Source organism: Triticum aestivum, chromosome 1A (assembly GCF_018294505.1).
Source record: "Triticum aestivum cultivar Chinese Spring chromosome 1A, IWGSC CS RefSeq v2.1, whole genome shotgun sequence".
NCBI classification, from domain to species: domain Eukaryota; kingdom Viridiplantae; phylum Streptophyta; class Magnoliopsida; order Poales; family Poaceae; genus Triticum; species Triticum aestivum.
The window spans coordinates 16,002,110-16,021,974 of NC_057794.1; the positions used below are offsets into that span (position 1 = coordinate 16,002,110).

The 19,865-nt window shown below is 39.7% G+C and overlaps 1 protein-coding gene across 1 annotated transcript; it reads left to right on the plus strand.

Moving 5' to 3' along the window:
- The first annotated feature begins 1,703 nt into the window (after positions 1-1,703).
- On the plus strand, positions 1,704-3,121 carry LOC123073198 (ervatamin-B). Its single transcript, XM_044496611.1, has 2 exons — positions 1,704-2,253; positions 2,327-3,121. The coding sequence occupies exons 1-2, from the start codon at positions 1,731-1,733 to the stop codon at positions 2,920-2,922; spliced, it is 1,119 nt and encodes a 372-aa protein (XP_044352546.1). The 5' UTR covers positions 1,704-1,730; the 3' UTR covers positions 2,923-3,121.
- Positions 3,122-19,865: the final 16,744 nt, after the last annotated feature.

The window sequence follows — 19,865 nt, forward strand, 5'->3', positions numbered from 1 at the left end:
TCGACGAGCAAGAACAATGCAGGCGGCAACAGGAGGTAGGGATGGATGCGTGGATGGATGTTGACCGTTGCTCGAGGTTACGGTGAGGAAAGTCAAGAGCATGAAGTCGAGATCGGATAGGAGTTTGAGTTCTTGTTGGCCACAGCTGGCCTCCACTTCAGCTATGTATTTTTTCGTGTGCGAGCGGAGCAGTTTGACTTACAATTTTTTGGGGGATGTATGGAATTTGAGTGGACCGTGGGTTGATTCTAAAAAGATGAGGTGCTTCTCTGAAGAAGTGCATGATGGACCAAGTAGGTAATCATGTTCTTCATTATTGTTGGTTTATGTTGATGATCATCTTCAATAAAAATTTCTAATGTTGTGTTTCTAATCCAAGGACCGCAGATTCGCCTAAGATGAGGGGATGATAAATGAAAGAGACTAATTGTAAAATTTAAAAGCCCGTGGTAGTGCACGGGTGTTCTGCTAGTAATTGATATAGCCCAAGGTGAAGTGTTGAATAAAAGACGCACACAAGGCAAGAAAGACAACAACAACAATAGTCACCCAAAGGCGGCATGAATGGTAATATATGCATATTTTGACAATCTTATATTATATAAAGGAAATTTCCTCATAAAATCTACTGCTAGCTAGCTAAAAACTCAATAAATAAGCTATCAAAAAAAGCTCTAGGTACATGCCTGTAATTTAGCTGGCCACACGATTATATATATGGCACCGCTTGGAACCTCGAAGGGGCATCAATGATTTTTTTTTTGATCGGGAAGGGGCACCAATGATGGAGACACGTCAAATGAAAAATCCAGTATATCTTAGCTTAATCAGTGTGATACAGTTTCTTTCAAATGCATGGGTCCGCTTGTTCATGGGCATGTTCCATGAGGGAATAAAATAAAAAGAAAACCATGTTTGCTACTAGTAATTCTCACTCCATCCGGGTTTACTAGTCTCTTCTATTTATGATCATATTTTGACCATAAATTTAAGTAATAACATATAAGTTGTGTGTAGTAAATATAACATCAATGAAAACCATATTAAAATACGAATTCAACAGTATAATTTTTTAGTGACATGCATTAACATTTTGCTAGCCTAATATGTGCTTAAAGTTTAGCCCAAAATACAATGAGGACTAATAAAACCAGACGGAGGTAGCACGATTGAGAATTCTTTGGAGTGCAAGCCATTCAGCGAATAGTCAATCTGGTGTTGAGTTTTGTGCAATATTTCATCAGTTTTTTAACTTAAAAAAAATCAAATTGTTACAACCCACGGACATTTTCTAAATTTGTACATATATAGACAATTTTATAAAGTTATGGGTGGCCGTAGATAGACACGAATAACAATCACATAGCCATGCCATGGAGAGCAATCATCACATACTAACATCATTGCCTCCTGATTTTCCTCAATGTGTATATGTGTAAACAAATTAATAATGTTATCGGTAGCCGTAGATATACCCGGATAAAAATTATATAGTCATGCCACTTACGAGCATAGCATGTGAGCAAACATCACATAATTAATGACACCAATGCCTAATAGTAGCATGATGTGAGGTGTAGCTCCTCAGTCCACATCATGCATGCCGAGCAAATAATTCGCATCTCGGCGGCCACAGCCTCCTCAGCTTAATATCCCCCACTATATAAACGGCCCACGGAACTGAGAACCCTCGCCACCATCACCAAAATCAAGTGTTCTTGCATCAACACATGGGCATGGCTCCCCTCTTCCGCTCGTTGGCTCTCCTCGTCCTCCTAGTCACCCTGTCCAGCACCACATTGCCCTCCTCCCGTGCTACGTCCGGCGATGGAGCCGACCATGACCTGCTGATGCTGGGTAGGTTCCACCGGTGGATGTCAGCGCATGGCCGGACGTACCATAGTGCCGCTGAGAAGCTGCGGCGGTTTGAGGTGTACCGTCGCAACGTGGACTTCATCGACGTCTCCAACAGGGACGCCGAGAGGCTCGGCTATGAGCTCGGCGAGAACGAGTTCACCGACCTCACTAACGAGGAGTTCATGGCGCGGTATGTCGGTGGCGCTTATGGTGGAGCCGGTGATGGTGGTGGTCTCATCACTACTTTAGCTGGAGATGTTGCCGAGGGGGCGGCATCATCCAAGAACGCCATCGAGGAGGATCGTAATTTGACGATGACTGCCTCTGACCCTCCCCGGCAGTTCGACTGGAGGGAACATGGTGTCGTCACGCCTGCTAAGCAACAAGGAGCATGTGGTAAGCAGTTTATATGGCATGCATACGTGTGGTTACACAACTGAAACAACCTTGTTACACAACATTGCTGTAGGATGCTGCTGGGCATTTGCTGCAGCGGCGACGGTGGAGAGCTTGAACAAGATAAAGGGCGGGGAGCTGGTTGACCTGTCCGTGCAGGAGCTGGTGGACTGCAGCACGGGCGTGTTCAGCTCGCCATGCGGCTACGGGTGGCCCAAGAGCGCACTCGCATGGATCAAATCAAAAGGGGGCCTCCTCACGGAGGCCGAGTACCCCTACATGGCCAAGCGAGGCAGATGTGCGGTGCACGACGCCGCCCGACGCATCGGCAAGATCACCGGCGTCCAGGAGGTGCAGCCGGGGAGCAGTGAGAGCGCGCTGGCGCTGGCCGTGCTCGGGAGGCCGGTGACCGTCCAGATCGACGGGAGCGGCCCCGTCCTGCAGAACTACAAGTCCGGCGTGTACAGGGGGCCGTGCACCACCAGCCAGAACCACGTGGTGACGATCGTCGGCTACGGAGTCACCGGCGCCGGAGAAGAGTACTGGATCGCCAAGAACTCGTGGGGACAGACCTGGGGTCAGAAGGGCTTCTTCTTCGTGCGCAGGGGAGCCGACGGGCCCCGCGGGCTGTGTGGCATCGCCATGTACGGTGCCTACCCCGTCATGTAGTTAGTATATCGGCATATAGTCTGCGCGCTGGGTAACATATGACGCGTAGCGTAATGTGCAAACTAAATAAGCTGCATCCATGCATGTGCACGCACATGCTGGCTATGCGAACAACGATGCCACGGATACCTGGATTGCTGGATCTACGCTAAATTACTTTGGCACCATATCTATATATGATACGATATAGTTCTCTCTCTCTCTCTCTCTCTCTCTATATATATATATATATATATATATATATATATATATATATATATATATATATATATATATATATAGGGTCACGCTATTCGTCACCCTGAGCGAGGAACAGTTATTCTTCACCCTCCTCTATTTTACCATCAATGCACCGTAATTTTATGGTCCGTAAGTTTTGTTTTATTTCCAATGCAAAAAGGAACGGTAAGAAAATATATAATCGCCGTAAAAAATATTTTATGTTATGTAAAATTACAAACGTAAAAATATAGTCTAAAATACACATAAACGGCAAATTTTCTTGTCTTATGACCTATATTTTTATTTTCTTATGTCAAATTTTATGTAGTGAATCAATAAGAATGTAACTATTTGAATTTCAAACGTAATTTAATTATGAAATGATCGTAAGATTACCTCGGGTGAAGAATAACTTATTCTACATCTGGATGATGAATAGTAACACTATATATATATATATATATATATATATATATATATATGCGTGTGTCTGGTTCTACGTGTGCTATGATGTGTATGTTTTGACAGGGCATGTACAATGGTTGATAAGATAGTTTTATCGTAAGTCTTACATGTAATTTAGAGATGACAAAAAAGATGTCTACAATGGATCATCTATTAGCCTTATCTTCAATAACTGGTTATTCATAAAAATGTGGTGAGACATATTGTGCTAAGAGAAGACAAGCCTTTTTCTTATGATTTCTCTCTCCTCCACCTCATCATTTATCCTACGTGGCATTCCTAAGATAGAATCATTGTACATGCCCTAACAATAAGTTATCTACTATATACTGAAACATGAAGCAATTAAACAAGCCGCCAAGTTCGTTCACATATGCTTAAAATATATATTCCATTTCATTCAAAGAAAAATATATACTTCGTAGATTTTAAATACAATAATTGAGATTGAATATAAAGGGATACCCAGAGCCCAAATTATGTACATAAAGTGTGAATATTCATTTCTCTGAGCTCAGGCTCATCTACACCCGGTGAAGAGAAAATTCACAACAAATACTAAACAAACTAGATGATGCCCCGCGCATTGCTGCGGAATATGTAGAAGTTTTTTTAGGTGATTCAACTTGCAAACGTATAGATTCATATTGATGGACTCGAGTTTAGAAAAAAGAGAGCAACAACAGCATCATAGTGCAATGGGAAATGGAATAAGATAATATACAGGGCAGAGCAGCCGCCTCGCACCACATTTAAATGTATACCTGCAAAATTTTGTTATCATATTTAGATATCTTGATTGTAAATCAGAATCGTTTCCTACCAGTTGTGTTCTATTTTCGTGTAACAAAGGAAATGGAGGCTAAGCAAATCTAATCAAACTTAGTTATAGCACCTGAAACATAGACCTTCAAATTATGCAAAAGAGATGATTCGACTCCGGAGCTAAGTTGGCAAAAACATAATAAGAGAGCTCAAAATTACTTCTCGAATGCACAGGTATAAAGAGTTGGTTTCTTGGGGACATAATTTTATTTGACAGGAAATTGTTGATAAAATAAGACATGATATTATATTAATACTTTGTAAATTATATTAACTAAATCTGAAATGTAATGATAAATCGTACCTGAGTACTCCCTCCAAATATCTAGTGTTTCCAAGTGCTACAGACAACAGCATGCATTTTTTGTAGCTGCAGTTGAGAGGCCCCACTTATATGCAGGAGGTTAGAATACTACCAATTGAAGATAAGATTTCTCATGTGCATTCATATGCTCATAGGTAAACTCTGCAAAACTTGCCCAATTGAATCAGCAAACATGATTTGCTATATTCCAGAGGAAGAGTGAAATGATAACTTTTATCAGAGCATTGCATAACCTAACTGAGAATATACCTAAATTGTAGACATAAAACACAGCCAACAAAATCTGCGTGTAGTTTCTGTACAAGTCTAAGGTCTGAAAGGAAGGAGGTTGCTGCTTGAACTGTTAACAGAGGACTATAAGTAGACGTTCAGGGACATGTGTATAGTTAGCAAATTGAAATATTGACTGTCGAATAACTCAAGAAGAAAGCAATGGTTGCCAATCCAAGCAGTCAACTGAACTTACACTACAGGAAATCAGACATTCGACGATGGTATTGTACACTTGGCAATCAGACCTTCAGGGGCACATGTGTTCAGTTTAACTACACACCAAATTCTGCAAAAAATACAACAACAAATGACTCAGTACGATGAGTAAGATGTACATGCATATAATCATGATTTATGAGAGAGAGAGAGAGATAAAACTCTGTAAATACAAAACTAAATGTACAGGCCGTGATTTATGAGAGAAAAATTATAGATGAAGAAAAGGAGCAAATTTACCACACCTTCGTGGGTGGGTGGGGGGGGGGGGGGTTCAACCTCGACCCACGCACATAGATCCAAAAGAACACGGTAATACAATAACCAAACAACAGGAGTACATGGATCATGAGCATCACTTACCAGCATTGCCAAAAAATTAGGCCGGTACTGAATCCATCGATCTTACCAAATTCATACAGATGATTCAACATATTAAGAGCACCTTACTTGCCCTAGGTTTGGGAATTCAGATCAAACATGTAATCTGCGGAAAGTCTACCTACCTCACTTCATATCTGAGAGAACTTACGAATCTACAAAAGAAACAACTAATCAAATATAGTCGTGATGCTGCAGGCGTGCATGCATAAGAGGTTCCTTACATGAAACTAAGATTTTCTAGAACTGGCTATGCATGGTGTGGATCTAACGACTTTGACAGGGATTTGTGTAAGTCAGTTCCTTCACTGCAACGGCAAACTCGTAATTGTTCCTGAAAATCCCATGAGGAGAGGAGTAGATCGTCGTTTCTCTTGTGCTATGGGCTGCAATTGAAACTTAGCTTTGGCTAAGTACTGCATGGTGTTAAACATCATCCTAAAATAGGGATCGAGTGAGGCTGCCGAGGGTAGGAGATGAAGTTGGGACCTAGAAGATCGAAGCTAGACCCATTGCCCGGTAGGGAGAGAAGATATTGTAGACTTTTGGACTTCTAGTCACATCTAGTGCGCTTCAATCGAAGACATGGCCGCAGACAGGCACCCGGTCGCTCGGTTGCCTGCAATCCCGCTTCAGGTAACAAAAGTCGGGCTGCCGGAGATGCCAGACCTGGGGGCATATGTTGGGGTTGGGTCGTCGGACACCGGGTGGGGTAACATAGACTCGCAGCGGCGGCGCACCATTGGCGGCGGCGAGTTGACCTCGCAGCCTCAAACTCCATCCAGTAAGATGGCACGGAGGAGTTGCGGCAGGGGATCTCGATCGGGACTGCAGAGAGTTTTTCCCCTGATGGGCTACTCCTCTTCCTGGCGGAAGCCTAGCGGCGCGAGATTTCCATGGAGAGAGATGGGAAGAGGCGTACTGGAGGGAGATGGGACTCCACTTTTTCCCATCTGCTGGGTCTTTATTGATGGATGATGATGGCTCTTCAACTATCTGGATGTTACAGGACGGAAGAGGAAGCGTGCAAAGGAGAAATTAAATCACAGGAAATAAAAAGGGTATTTGGAATTGATGATGTGGCTAGACTACTGAGGTGGAGTGAGGTGGATGGTTGCATGTTGATTAGTGATGTGGATAGTCTGCATGTTAAGAGAAATATGTTAGTGGGGATGAACTATTTAGGTATTATAGATTCAAAGATTCTAATTTTTTTTGCATGGAACATAATTTGGTGCGTGAGGATCGCTCCAAATTTCAGATCCTTTGGATGTATGGGTAGCTCTCAGCAACAACAACAACAACAAAGTTTTAGTCCCAAACAAGTCGGGATAGGCTAGAGGTGAAACCCATAAGTTCTCGCGACCGAGTAGCTCTCAACAAAAAAAAAATGGATCGGAACAATACATGAACAGTAAACTTTTTCATAGACCCCAAATTTGTCTATTTTTGTCGAGAACTACTCAAATGTTCAAATGATCTTAAATTTGAAACGCATCTCACACACCAAATTATCTTCCATGCAAAAAACAATTGGTATTTTTTGAATTTTTCTAATATTATTTTTAAATTTTCCGTTCATCATGGGTGCAACTGAGCCTGGGCGTCAAATCGCCTCGTCCCATAAAGTGCATTAAATTTCACCTACTTGGAAAAGAATTTGAGATATTTTTACACATTATTTCTCTCCCCATCCTCGACCCTCACGTCCTTATATAAAGGGTTAAGACTTAGGATTTTCTACACATCATTTTTCCCCACCGGCATACCAATGCAGAGCCGCCTTGATTGTCCCCCGATCCTTTCCGATGATAGTGTTGCCGAGGCACAAAACAATAAACCGGAACAATATATTTGCATGAATAGTAATCCGTGTGAAAAATAAGTTCTTGGTCGATTACTGTCCATTTTTACACTACGATATTAGTGAACAGTACATCAACAATCACCGGAACAAAAACTGGAACAGTATCCGAATAAACCCAGAACTGCTAACCAAAACAATAACCAAATAAACCAAAACAAAAAATTCGAATAACCTGGAACAGTAAAAACCAGTGAAATGAAAGAACGCCTGAATAAAATCGAAAACATTAACCTACCCATATCATAAAACCGAAACAGTACCTGAATTGTAACCCAGAACCATACACTCGAATAAACTGGAACAACAAAAAGGGTAAATCCGCAACCCAGAATAATACGCCTGAATAAAGCGGAACAATAAAATTAGTACATCAGCACTATGCATTCACGTGAACAGTAATCCAAAAGAAATACCCAAATTAATCCTTAAAAAATACTGAGGCTCCTTCTCCCTAGGTGCATTCACCTACGCGAAGAGAATAGCCGATGTTGTTGCAGTCGTATACCTTGCCTTCTCCTTCCCCGTGGACAACCAGACAGAGGCTTCAACCATAATCCCTAAAAAAACGAATCGACTTGATCGATTCTGGCTGTAGCACTAGCACAACTCCATGCACACGAAAAGCTATTTGATAGCCCCAGGCCGGTCAACGAGCCAGTTGATTTCTCTTTCTTGCTTCACGGTTTGGTTTTGTTTTACAAGGGTGAGCAAATGCGTGTTTACCAGCGTCGATTTTGTTTATATTGTATGTGTCTCTCCGTTGGGTTTGGTCGACACCAAATAAGGAAAAAACCCACCATTTACACATTGTTTGCTTGCCTGCATTAGTGGAGCAGTTTTGGTATGATGTTTGGTGTGGTTGGGGTGATGCAACTACACGGTGTTTGGTTGCGTACATGCAGCGAGGTCGGCTTTACCTACGTGGTGAGCTTACCAGCTACACTTTACACGATCATCGATCACACCAATAAAACAGCACTATAATCACGACGAACTGCATGATCATGATGAAGTTCTTGATCCCAAACTGTAGATCCGACTTACCAATTTCAACACTGCCCACTCTTAAACCTTATATAGCAGCTTGAACACATGCCTGCTTGATCACGACCTTGGAGTAAGCATGTCGCCTACCTACTCTTAAACCCTCTGGAACAACTGTTTTTGTAACCCGTTACTTCTTCATTGCATGCTTTCCATGAACTATAAATCCCTGAAACCCTTCCTCGGAACATCACATAATACTTGTCCTAACATGGCAGGAGAGCAACAATTCAAGCAACAAACAATTGAGCATACTAGACATGTAATAATAGAAGAAAGCATGCATGATCATACGACATAGCAAGTTCATCTTACCACTATATCTAAATCAGGAGGCATCTGATCCTCGATGGGAGGCTGGGCGTCCTCGACATAGGACGATAGAAATTGGCTCTCGGATAGGACAATGGCCTGACTAAACTCTTGGGTGCTCATGTCCCACAATCGTAGCACACACATGGACAGTAAGCATAGCACACACTATCAAACCATCTAATTCAACACAACACGATATGAGTACCACGCATCAACTAGCATCCTACCAATCCACCATGGAGTTCAACACACGACCATACACCAACAAGCATGGTACCAATCAGTCACAACTAGCTATCAATCTTTGCCGGCATGGATACATCCCCTAGCATGCTACAAATTCATCACCACTAGCTACCAAAACATCACATTACCACATATCAGAAGGTACAATGCTACAATATGGTCACAGATATGACACATGCATGTTCACAGATCTAGCTAGAATGAGTACAAAGAAGGGGGTGATCGAATAGCTCGAAGGAGGCGCAGGCAGGTCAGAGAAGAGGAGGACATGAGTCTCCCACGCAGTGTACAGTCATCCAGAGAAGATGCGCCGCTTATCTACTCGTTAGTGTCGATCCGCGTGGGAGGAAAAGCTCAAAGGCGGGGTGATGGTGGGAGTTTGGGCAGCGAGGTGAAGCTGGCTATATAGAGCGACAGAATCGGTGGAAGGTGACCACAATTCCTTCCAACACTATTTTGGAGATGCGTGTGGGCTCGTGTCATTTCTGTGGTCGCATGAGCTCGACGACGCGTTCCCCTCCCCTGCATCGCCAAGTCTGGCTTGCTGGAAGCTGTTGATTTTGTTGTTCCTAGCGGACTTTGTTGGGGAAGCTTTAAAGTCCATGTGATTCAGTTCAAACAGTGAATGCAGGCAACCAAACAATCCAATTTCTTTCTGCCCGGGCCTGGTTGCGCTCAATGCGGGCAACCAAACATGTCTCTAATAAGCTATGTAGCTGCATGCCCGCATTGACACATGCAACTAGTCAGCTACGTAAAGTTCTCTGTCTCGCTTCCGCGGGGTCACCACTTGTGGCTTTTCTCCCCTCATGACCCACTTTGTATCCCTTTGATTACTGTTCTAAATTAATAAAGTATAGGAGCCCTCAAAATAAAAAAAAACTACGTAGTTGTACAGAGCAAACCAAGCCGGTTGGACACATTTTTTTAATATTATTATTAGCATCTAATAAGAATTTGGTCACAAAGCACATGAGGTGCAAAATGGTCTTTTCAGACATCATTTAACACAGTTAAGGCTTAAAATTGACTGAAGTCTTTTTTTAGAACATGGTACAATCGAAGCCGCTCACATACACGGGCATACATGCATCCCTATGAATTCACGCACGCACATCCTAATTAACTCTGGTGGGCTGGGGATATCACTGTCCTCCTAATTAACCATCCAATCGCAGGTTGGTTCGCATAGACAGAAGTCTCATAAAGAACATAAAATTTATACTAAGTGTTACGTAGGAAAAAAACATTTTTGGATGTCAAATAGGGAACAAAAATATAAGACGGTGTAAAATAAGGAATTCTCTCAATTACAATCTAGGGGCAAGATTTACTCAATACATAAACGCTCTTTGTGTAGTCAAACAGCAGTGCTACATTTAGTACGGTTATATCTTGACAAAGTATCTGCAAGCTAGTGTTAGCATTATATAAATGTGTAATTCCCTATTAACAATTCCTAGATTCAAAACAATATACTCCAGGCAGGTTATAAGCATGTTTTTAATTTTTAGAACGGCCGGCCGGCAAAATTGATTTGCTACATACGTTTCATCCATGTATGCTTAACATTCATAACTGTTGATTATATGATGGATCTTAGCTATACGAACAATATTCTACATAGCCAGTGCGCTAGAATTACTGATGTTATTTTAACACAATAATAATAAAAGCGCTCACATGAACACACATACACTCACCCCGTGAACATAGAAGAAAGAGCATATGGAGCTAAGTTGTGAGCCTCTTCATTCGATTTCCTTCGTTCAAGATGCATCTTCTGGCTTCGATCTCTTCAGTAACTAACACATAGATGCCACCCGCTCCTTTGTCGTTTACAACTAGTTGGCAATTGGAGGCAATGCTTCACGTCAGACTACAGCTTACAGTAGCAGGTTTTATTTCAGGAATATGGGCATAGGTTATGGTTTTTTAGACCAGCGGAGATAGAGAAATGTGTATAGGCTTCGCAGCTACAAGGCCGGAGCAGGCAGATCAGCCCGGAGTTGCCAAACATGCCATATATATAAGGGCGGTCGACACAAATGCTATGTACTCCCTCCGTTCCAAATTACTCGTCGCAGAAATAGATGTATCTAGAACAAAAATATATCTAGATACATCCATACCTGCGACAAGTAATTCGGAACGAAGGAAGTATTACTCTTTCCTTTTTTTTGAGGAAAATGTATTTACTCTTTTTGAAGGGTGGTCGCTCAGTAGAGTCTATAAATGGGCCGTCTAGCAGTTTGCCTCGGTCGGTTTTAGGAACCATCTGGAACTTTCGGTACGGTTTTGGGAAGGTTTCAAAAGTTTTTTTTTCATCAGTTTTTCTCGATATCGTTTTTGGTTTCTCTTTCCTTATCCTATCCTTCTTTTTCTTTTCAAATTCATAAACATTTAAAAAAATCCTTAACCTTTTTTTCAAAGTACAGATTTTTTTTGAATTCGCATAGATTTTCCAAACCGTGAACATTTTTTGCAATTTTTTAATATTTTAGAAATTTGTGAACGTTTTCATTTTTGTGAGCAACTTTATATTTGAAGAGCTCTGTTTTTCAAATTCTTGAATTTTAAAAAATTAAAATGAAGAACAAACAACACAAAAAGACGAACATATGCTCGCTAACTGGGACACTCATGCTTTGGCCCAGGCCTATGTAGCAGCAAGGGACGCAAGTGATATTGCTCGCTTTGAGCGATACATAGCCGCGCCCCGCGATCGATCAGGTAGGGAAATAGAGCATAAATCTTGTGTATTGTCCGCTGCAAGCTATAAGCGTCCAATCCCCTATTCAATTTGGTTGCGAACAGTTTTGGGAAGGTTTTGGAAGCTTCCCTGCCGTTTTTGGAAATTTATGAGTCGTTTTAATTTCCTTTTTCACTCTCTCGGATTCATATCACTAAAACATGCCTAGATACATTCCAATCTAGAAAAACGTAAGACGATACCCTCCGCCACGAATTACTTGGCGACAAATAATTTGAGACGGGGAGAGTAATATGGATCGGAGGGACAAGTTGTTTTCTTTACTGGATTTCATGGTGTTTTTATTCTGTTTTTTTTTATATTTTTGTGTTCTCCTGTTCTTCTCTTTTTATTTCTTCAACATTTCACGAAATTCAATAATGTTCAAAACCTTTAAAAATTGTTCGAATTTCCAAAAGTTGTTTTGCATTTTAGAAAATTATTTCTGTTTTAACAAACTAGTAAGCTTGCACGTGCAAATGCACGTCTCGACTAATATTACAAACATATGGGAGAGTTATACAAAAAAATTGATTGAACTAATAATACAAGTATAATAGTGATGATTTTACAATAAACAATTGGGCTATTACATTTTTTGTTCAAAACCAAAAATGGTCTGAAAATGATTTTTTTGTATGCTTATTTATTTTCGGCAAAAATGTCAGAAATTTCCTGGAGTGACTGGTGTATTAGTGCTGATTTAGAAAATCATTTATTTTGACACTTCCATTTGGTGGGGGGGGGGGGTCAAAATTTGACTAAAAAAGGGGGCTGAAATAATTTTAGTGAAAAGGACGTTCATAATAAACCCAATGAATCGAGATATCTTGTCAAGCTCATTTCCCCGTAAGCTTGTCGAAGTAATTCTAAGTTTGAAAAAAAGAACTTACATCACATAGGACGAGTAAGAAACATGCTAATCTTTTCCTTGAAAAAAGAAACATTTTAATCTTCACCAACAATAAAAATAGTACTGGTCAAATATTTGAACCCCCCCCCCCCCCCCCAAAGATCAACAATCAATTGCGTATCATGGTGTGACTGAACTGATCCGGCAAAGCTATAAAAATATATGAAGGCTTTAGAAGATGTTGTGTGCCTGATTGTTTGTTATACTTCAACGATGGATATACTCAATCTGAACTCATAAAAAAAGCTTGAAAGCACAAGAATAACAATTCAGGTAGCCCTTAAAACACTATGTATTCATCATACATTTGTCATGCTTATGGTAATGAATTTCTCTTAAACAAAAAAACAACCAAGAGAAAAAATATCATATGTTAATTCATGGAAGTACCTCGAAAATGCCTAATGATGAGCCACTTCCAATTTTCCAAATGGTGTTAAGTACTACTAATTTCTAAATTCCTCACAACTCAATGTGTAATTTGGTGGCTGAATTAACGTTTTCTGTAAAAATAAGGATTGAGGTATCATGTAAACGTAAGAATCATGAACTCTTAGTCATTCCAAATGGTAACTGGATGTAACTTCAAGTTTGCGTCCCAATCCACCTAGGTGAGTGCCATGTTGTGACGACCTCTCAGAAAAATCAATATTGTCCAAACGGCCAAGAATGTTGGCATGTACAGTGATTAACCTGCTTAGTACTATCTCTCTTCAGCTTTCAGAAAATAAATCTAGCAATAACTAAAAGTGCTCCCCTTGCTGCATGCATTCTACAGGTAGACACATTTTTTTCACTCCACTGCTAGGACATCTGGCACTTGGATCCAAGAACAAGAAAATCCCATGAGATTTTAAGCACAGAGCCTTCAAAATCTGACTATCTGTAGAGGCAATAATAATCATCAATGCATCTGTAGAGGCAATAATAATCATCAATGCCTGCTATTGTTTTCATAAGTATAGACTAATGTTTAGTTGCATTAAGGTGAAACTTCAAGCTTTTTTTGTTATACCAGTGCCTTTGGAACTAAACACATTTGTCCTAAACACCTTAAATCTGTTTTCTGTAATTATCAGTGGTACATAGGCTTATTATAGTCGTATTCATACATTTCATTACTTATTTGCTTCTATAAAAGAATGTTTGGACCCCACTAATATCATCAGCAGTTCAGCACTATAATCATGTGCTGCATAGTGTACATAATCTCTAGGGTATGTGGTGTAAGTAAAATGCAAACAGTGGGCCAGGATACATGGATGGGTCAAAAATTCCTTTCTTCGTGCGGCGAAATAACCCATATAAATGGGGAACGATCCATAGACGTTGTTGGAACTTCATCTGGATTATTCTTCCTCATCTGGTTGTGAAAGCACAAGTGTTAAAGAACTTGCAACAGATGAAAAGAGATGAATAAGCATATGCAATGATCAAACATTGGAACAATATGTACATTGAGACTTCAGAATTCGGAGTAAGAAGCATTTCTCAGATGAAGGAGTGTCAGCATAAATAGATAAAAAATTAATTTCCATGTATCTGGCTCACAAAATGCAATTTATATTCCGATACAATACTGATAATTAAAAAGGATTATAGATATATCAGAATTGAAAAATGAGGTCATCTAAAAATATTAGATCTTTCACTTGCTGAAGGCAATCTCTATATGTATTAGTAGAAAATGACCATGGAAATACTCGAGAGTATGAACTTTGTATCACCCAAAAGGCCAAAACGAAGTTGCATCCTTTCTCTCTATGATCAAGGAAAAAAAGTTGCTTCCGTTCTGAATAGAAAATAAGCACAAAATTCTTCTAATTCCATGCGCCATGGCACCACCATTTTGTCTACAGAAAATGGTTCCAATTCCAGCCATCCACCATTGAAAAAACATGGTTGTACGAGAGTTGTAACAAGGGCAATACAATCAGAGCAGAGCAGAACAGAAAACAGCATGATTGCTAAAAGTGACTTGTTAATATCAGCGAGCCACACATTGAGATTGTTAAAACTTCAAAGTGACTGGATAATGTCAGTGAGCCAGACACGGAGCAGGGCCGCCATCAGCAAGTCTCAAGTAAAACAAGTAAAGTCTCAAGTCTTGCCTGGATTCAGTGAAACAAGTATTGTTTTTGCATATAAAAAAGAAAATCTGAAAATGTGAATAAAAGGATCTTAGATCAGTGGCAAACCTACGTGTTACCTTAGATCAGTGGAGAACCTTAGATCTTGGTTTGGCTGCAAACATCAACAGATAGCGGTGCCAAGAATAGCCATATTTGAAACTAATCTTATCCTGAAGATCCCCCACACTACCCCAAATATACAACATGTTAGCCGGATCGCCTCTTGCTCCTCCGGCAGGAATTACCTTCCCTTCTACGTTTCCCCATCTCATCCCTTCAACACAAATAACCGCCTCCTTGAGAGGCGATTCCTCGAACACTTAAAGGCATGAAAACAAACTGGTCCAGAGGACTGCTTACTTATATGTCAATGGCACCTAAACCCAGCGCAACCGACAGGGCATGATCGCCTTCCACACCTAATCACCTCAAAACACCCAACACCAGCGAATATTTTGTACAAACTCGTTGTATAATCAGTACCACTGATAGTTCATCCTTAGATCCTAAACCTTCTGAAAAAAATTTAAATTCCAAAGAAGAATGTTGTATCTGGGTAAATATTTATGGTGGAATTCCTATTAAATGTACCACTGATAGTTCATCCTTAGATCCTAAACCTTCTGAAAAAACTCAAATTCCAAAGAAGAATGTTGTATCCGGGTAAATATTTATGGTGGAATTCCTATTAAATGTTGCTCTGCTCCAATTGAGCTAATGGTAGCTACACCAGAACATCATGAACTAAAATGACCTCTCTGAGGTATAAACTATACGGTGCCATGGAAAGAAATGAATTCAGCAGCTAGCTAGAAAGAAAGTGAGCAAAACTCCATACATGCACTAACAAGACTTTATGTGAGGGATAATATTACTTACCTGTGTATGTGAGATTCAGGAATGTAACACCGATGCTTGTGATCCCTGCCAGCTCACCTAAAATTGAAGTAGCCTGCTCAAAAGAAAAGTGGGAAAGTCAAAATACATATAATCAAGACCATAGTTGTCCTGTCGAAGTGAGACTTTCCAAAAATCCCAGCCAATTCATGAAGCCAGGACAAGATATTTACATATACACTGATTTTGCAATCACAAGCATGAACTTCTCTTGTGTGCAAGCATCATATCTCAAGCAATACCATCAATTTCGGAAATTATTGAACTATTTTGCCCTCTTTGGAGTCTGGACACAACCACATGTTTCTCCCTCGTGCTTCATCAGTCCATCCAATTGACGGTTCATGCTTTGTAAACTCAGATTCATTTGTTTGCTACAGAGTATGTGCGATTCATTTGCTTGTTGGTCCCGTGAGCTAGCTTCCTACACCCAGCCAACCTCTGAAAGTTAAGGTAAAGAAAAACCTGATCAAAGTTCGTCGGCTTGGTGGCGAGGGCCTGACCGGCTGCGGCAGCGGAGTGGGGGGTGAAGGGCAATGGCAACAGCTTAAAGTATGTGTTGCCCGATGCACACAAAACAGTCCAAAAATACTTTTGTAGACGTTGTACTCATGCTGTCTTGTACAAAAGCAGTAACACATAAGAACATTTAGGCTTGCATAAAAAACAGTTCAGAATTTAGGCTTCAAAGATTACAAGGAACTGAGGAAGGCATACCATTGAGCTGCATTGCAAGTCTTCAGTGTTGATCTTATACATGCTATGCTTCTGCTATCCAATCCCTAGCTGATCATGGCTTCACAAAACCTAAAATTGGATATCACATTTCTTTCAACAATGGATGAAACTGCATTCATCTGAATGTATATACATCTCAAATTTCTTAGAACAGTTCCACTATCAATGGGAGAAGCAATCTCAGAAGGGGCTGCGGGGTGGTCAGTTGAGATGCACAGCGTGTTGGTTGTTGGGAGGGGATGAAGAGGCCTTCCGAGGCGGGGGTCGGGGGACCTTCAGGTGGACGCGGAGCAGCTGGCGGATGCAGGGCATCGCGGAAGCGGCGAGATGGGAGGACGCCGTGACACGGACGGTGCGCCAGATGTGGGTCGCGACGAGATGCAGGGCATGGTGAGCCGTCGCGGCGTGGCGGTGCCTGCAGGGGGGCTCATCAACGATGGCGAGATGCAGGGCATGACGGGGTGTCGTGGGATGGCAATGGCTGCAGGTGGAAGCGGTCGGTTGCGGAGAGAAACAAGGAAAATCTTTGCCTCCCGGTCCGCCGGCGTGTCAAGTCGTTGAGGGGAAAGAGAGAAGAGGCGGCGTATGAGGCGTGGGGCGGTGACGGGTGGCAAACTGCCTAGGCGGCGTGTTCGGGAGAGGATAGCGGGAGGCAGTTTTCCTTTTTCTTGTGTAAAGAAAAGAGGCAGGAGAGGTTAGTGACTAATGGCATGATAGGTAATTAAGGCATAAAATATGTTTAGTATCATGGAGTGATGTAGACCATCAGATCACAGGATTTGATGGATGAGATTAATTGGTTCTCCGCTCTTTCGTGCTTTTATAGGGGTAGTAGATAGTTCATGTTTTTCAAAACAACTTCTCATGTTTCCCATAAAAATCATAAGTAAAACAAATCACAATTTAGAAAATGTTCACAAACTTCAAGAAATGTTCACATTTTCCAAATTGTTTGCATAATTCAGGAAATGTTCATAATTTTTAAAATTGTTAACAATTTCAAAAAAATCAAAACTTCAAAGAATGGCTTATGATTTTTGATATTTTGTGATTTAAATTTTATTTTTCGTATTTTCAAAAAAAAAGTTCAGAAAATTTGGAAATTATTCGCCTTTTCCCTAGTTTTTTGTAATTCATGAAATGTATTAGTTCGCAAAACTTTTTAACATTTGTGATTTTTTTAATCCAGAAACATTTTGATTCATGAAAATTTATTTAATTTCATACACACCATTTCCGATTTCATGAGTTTTTTCGAACGCATGAACATTTTGTTTGAATTATTGAACTTTTTATTACATTCATGATTTTTATTTAATTTGATGAAGTATTTTTAATTCACACTTTTAAACCACTGACTTCCTCCCATCCCTGTAGAAGTGTCAGTCCCCCTTGAGACTGACACTTCTACAGGGATGGGAGGAAGTCAGTGGATTAGATAAGGAATATTGTTTATTTCCTCCCATACCCAGCAGGTGAGGTAGAGATGGAGGGCGTCCCTGTTGTTACTTGTCGGGTTCTTTTCGTTTTCTAATTTTTGCTATTTATTTCTATTCTATTTCTGAATACATGAACAATATTTAAAGTTGGATTTTTAAAATTCATGGACTTTCTTTTAAATCCTCGAATAATATGTAAATTCGCAATCAAATTATAAAATTTGGGAACATTTTATTAAACTCATGAATATTTTTTGAATTTATATATTTTGTAAATACATGAATAATTTTATTAATCAGGTAGCATTTTTCTAACTCTGTTACATATTTTAAAATTCGTCATCATTATTTGAAATCCAGGAATGCTTTTGGAAAATTCACAAATAAATATTTATCCCTGAAAATTCTTTAAATCACGAAAAAAAATTCAATTCAAATATATATTCCAAACCGTGAACAATTTATAAAATCAAGAGAAAAATTAAATTCCTGAACATTTTTTAAAACATTGGAACGTTTTCTCAAAGTCATAACCAAAATTTAAAATTCAGAAACATTTTTCAAGATCATGAATATTTTCTGAATTCGGAACAGTTTTTTAAATCTGTGAACATTTGTTGAAATCCAGGAACTATTTATAAATTCAGTATAGTTTTCAATTTTTTGGCTGTTGTTATTGTCTGTTGGTGGATATTATTTTTCCCCAACCATTTCTGTTTTATTTTTTATTTCGAATTTTTATTTTTGTTTTGGGGTTTTATATATTTTTGGTTTATGTTTTCTTCCCCTTTTACCAGTTTTTGGGGGTTTTCCTTTTTATTTCTATGCAATAAATAAAAATATTTGATATTTTTTTAATACATACCGAACATGGTTCTATGCATTGAACATGTTTAATATATAGTGAACAGCTTTTTAATATATGGTGTATGGAAAATATACAATAAACTGGGGAACAGGTCTACCTATTCATCTAAAATTTCTTTTAGAAAACTATAGAGCAAAAAGTATGGAAATATATATTAATAATACTAAAATGGATAACCTATAGTAGGAAACTAAAGGCGGAAAGTTCGAGGGTGGAATTTAGGACCTCAATTGTTTTGAAAGAAAAACTAAAACCTCATCTCAAAGTTTCAAGGAATTCTAGAAACAAACTACATGTTCATATGGATGTATACTACAAATGTATAAAGTTTCATGATGAAATAAGTTAACATGTGAGCTACACAAACATGACAATTTCCTGGATTTTTAACAGTGAAAGCGAGTGTACTGTTCTCCGTTTTCAAAATCACAAATTTGCCATCTATTGCGTAGTCCGCTAGTTAACCTATATCATCGGCAATCTGTACGCACATATGGTATACATCCATTTGAGCAAGTGGAATCTTTTACAGAATTTAGTGAAACTTTAGAATGTGACTTTGGGAAAAAAATCAGACAATAGTGACTAACTAGTTTTTTTTTAGACAATAGTGACTAGGTAACTGGTCTGCTAGACTGCTAGTGGAACACCGTGCGAAAAGGTGGCCGCTCCGCTTAAATAACCTACTATTACTAGTTGCAAGCGCACAGTGAGACGTGCCGACATAGCAAACCCCAGTGGTGAAAGCTACAGGTACGTACGTAAGCACCTTGCACTGCATGCCAGCTGAAACTACTAAACACTGTCAAAACAAAGTCAAAATACATGAAAAAACTCCACGCAAAAGAAAAATACATGAAGAAACATAATAAGGTTTTTATCGCGCCACCAAAGGCCCCGTAGTTTCTCCCTTACCAGAGATTAAAACTAATAATACTTTACCCCGCAAAAAAAAAACTAATAATGCTTTATCCCGCAAAAAAAAAAACTAATAATGCTTTCCAAAAAAACGTAAAAAAGAAAGA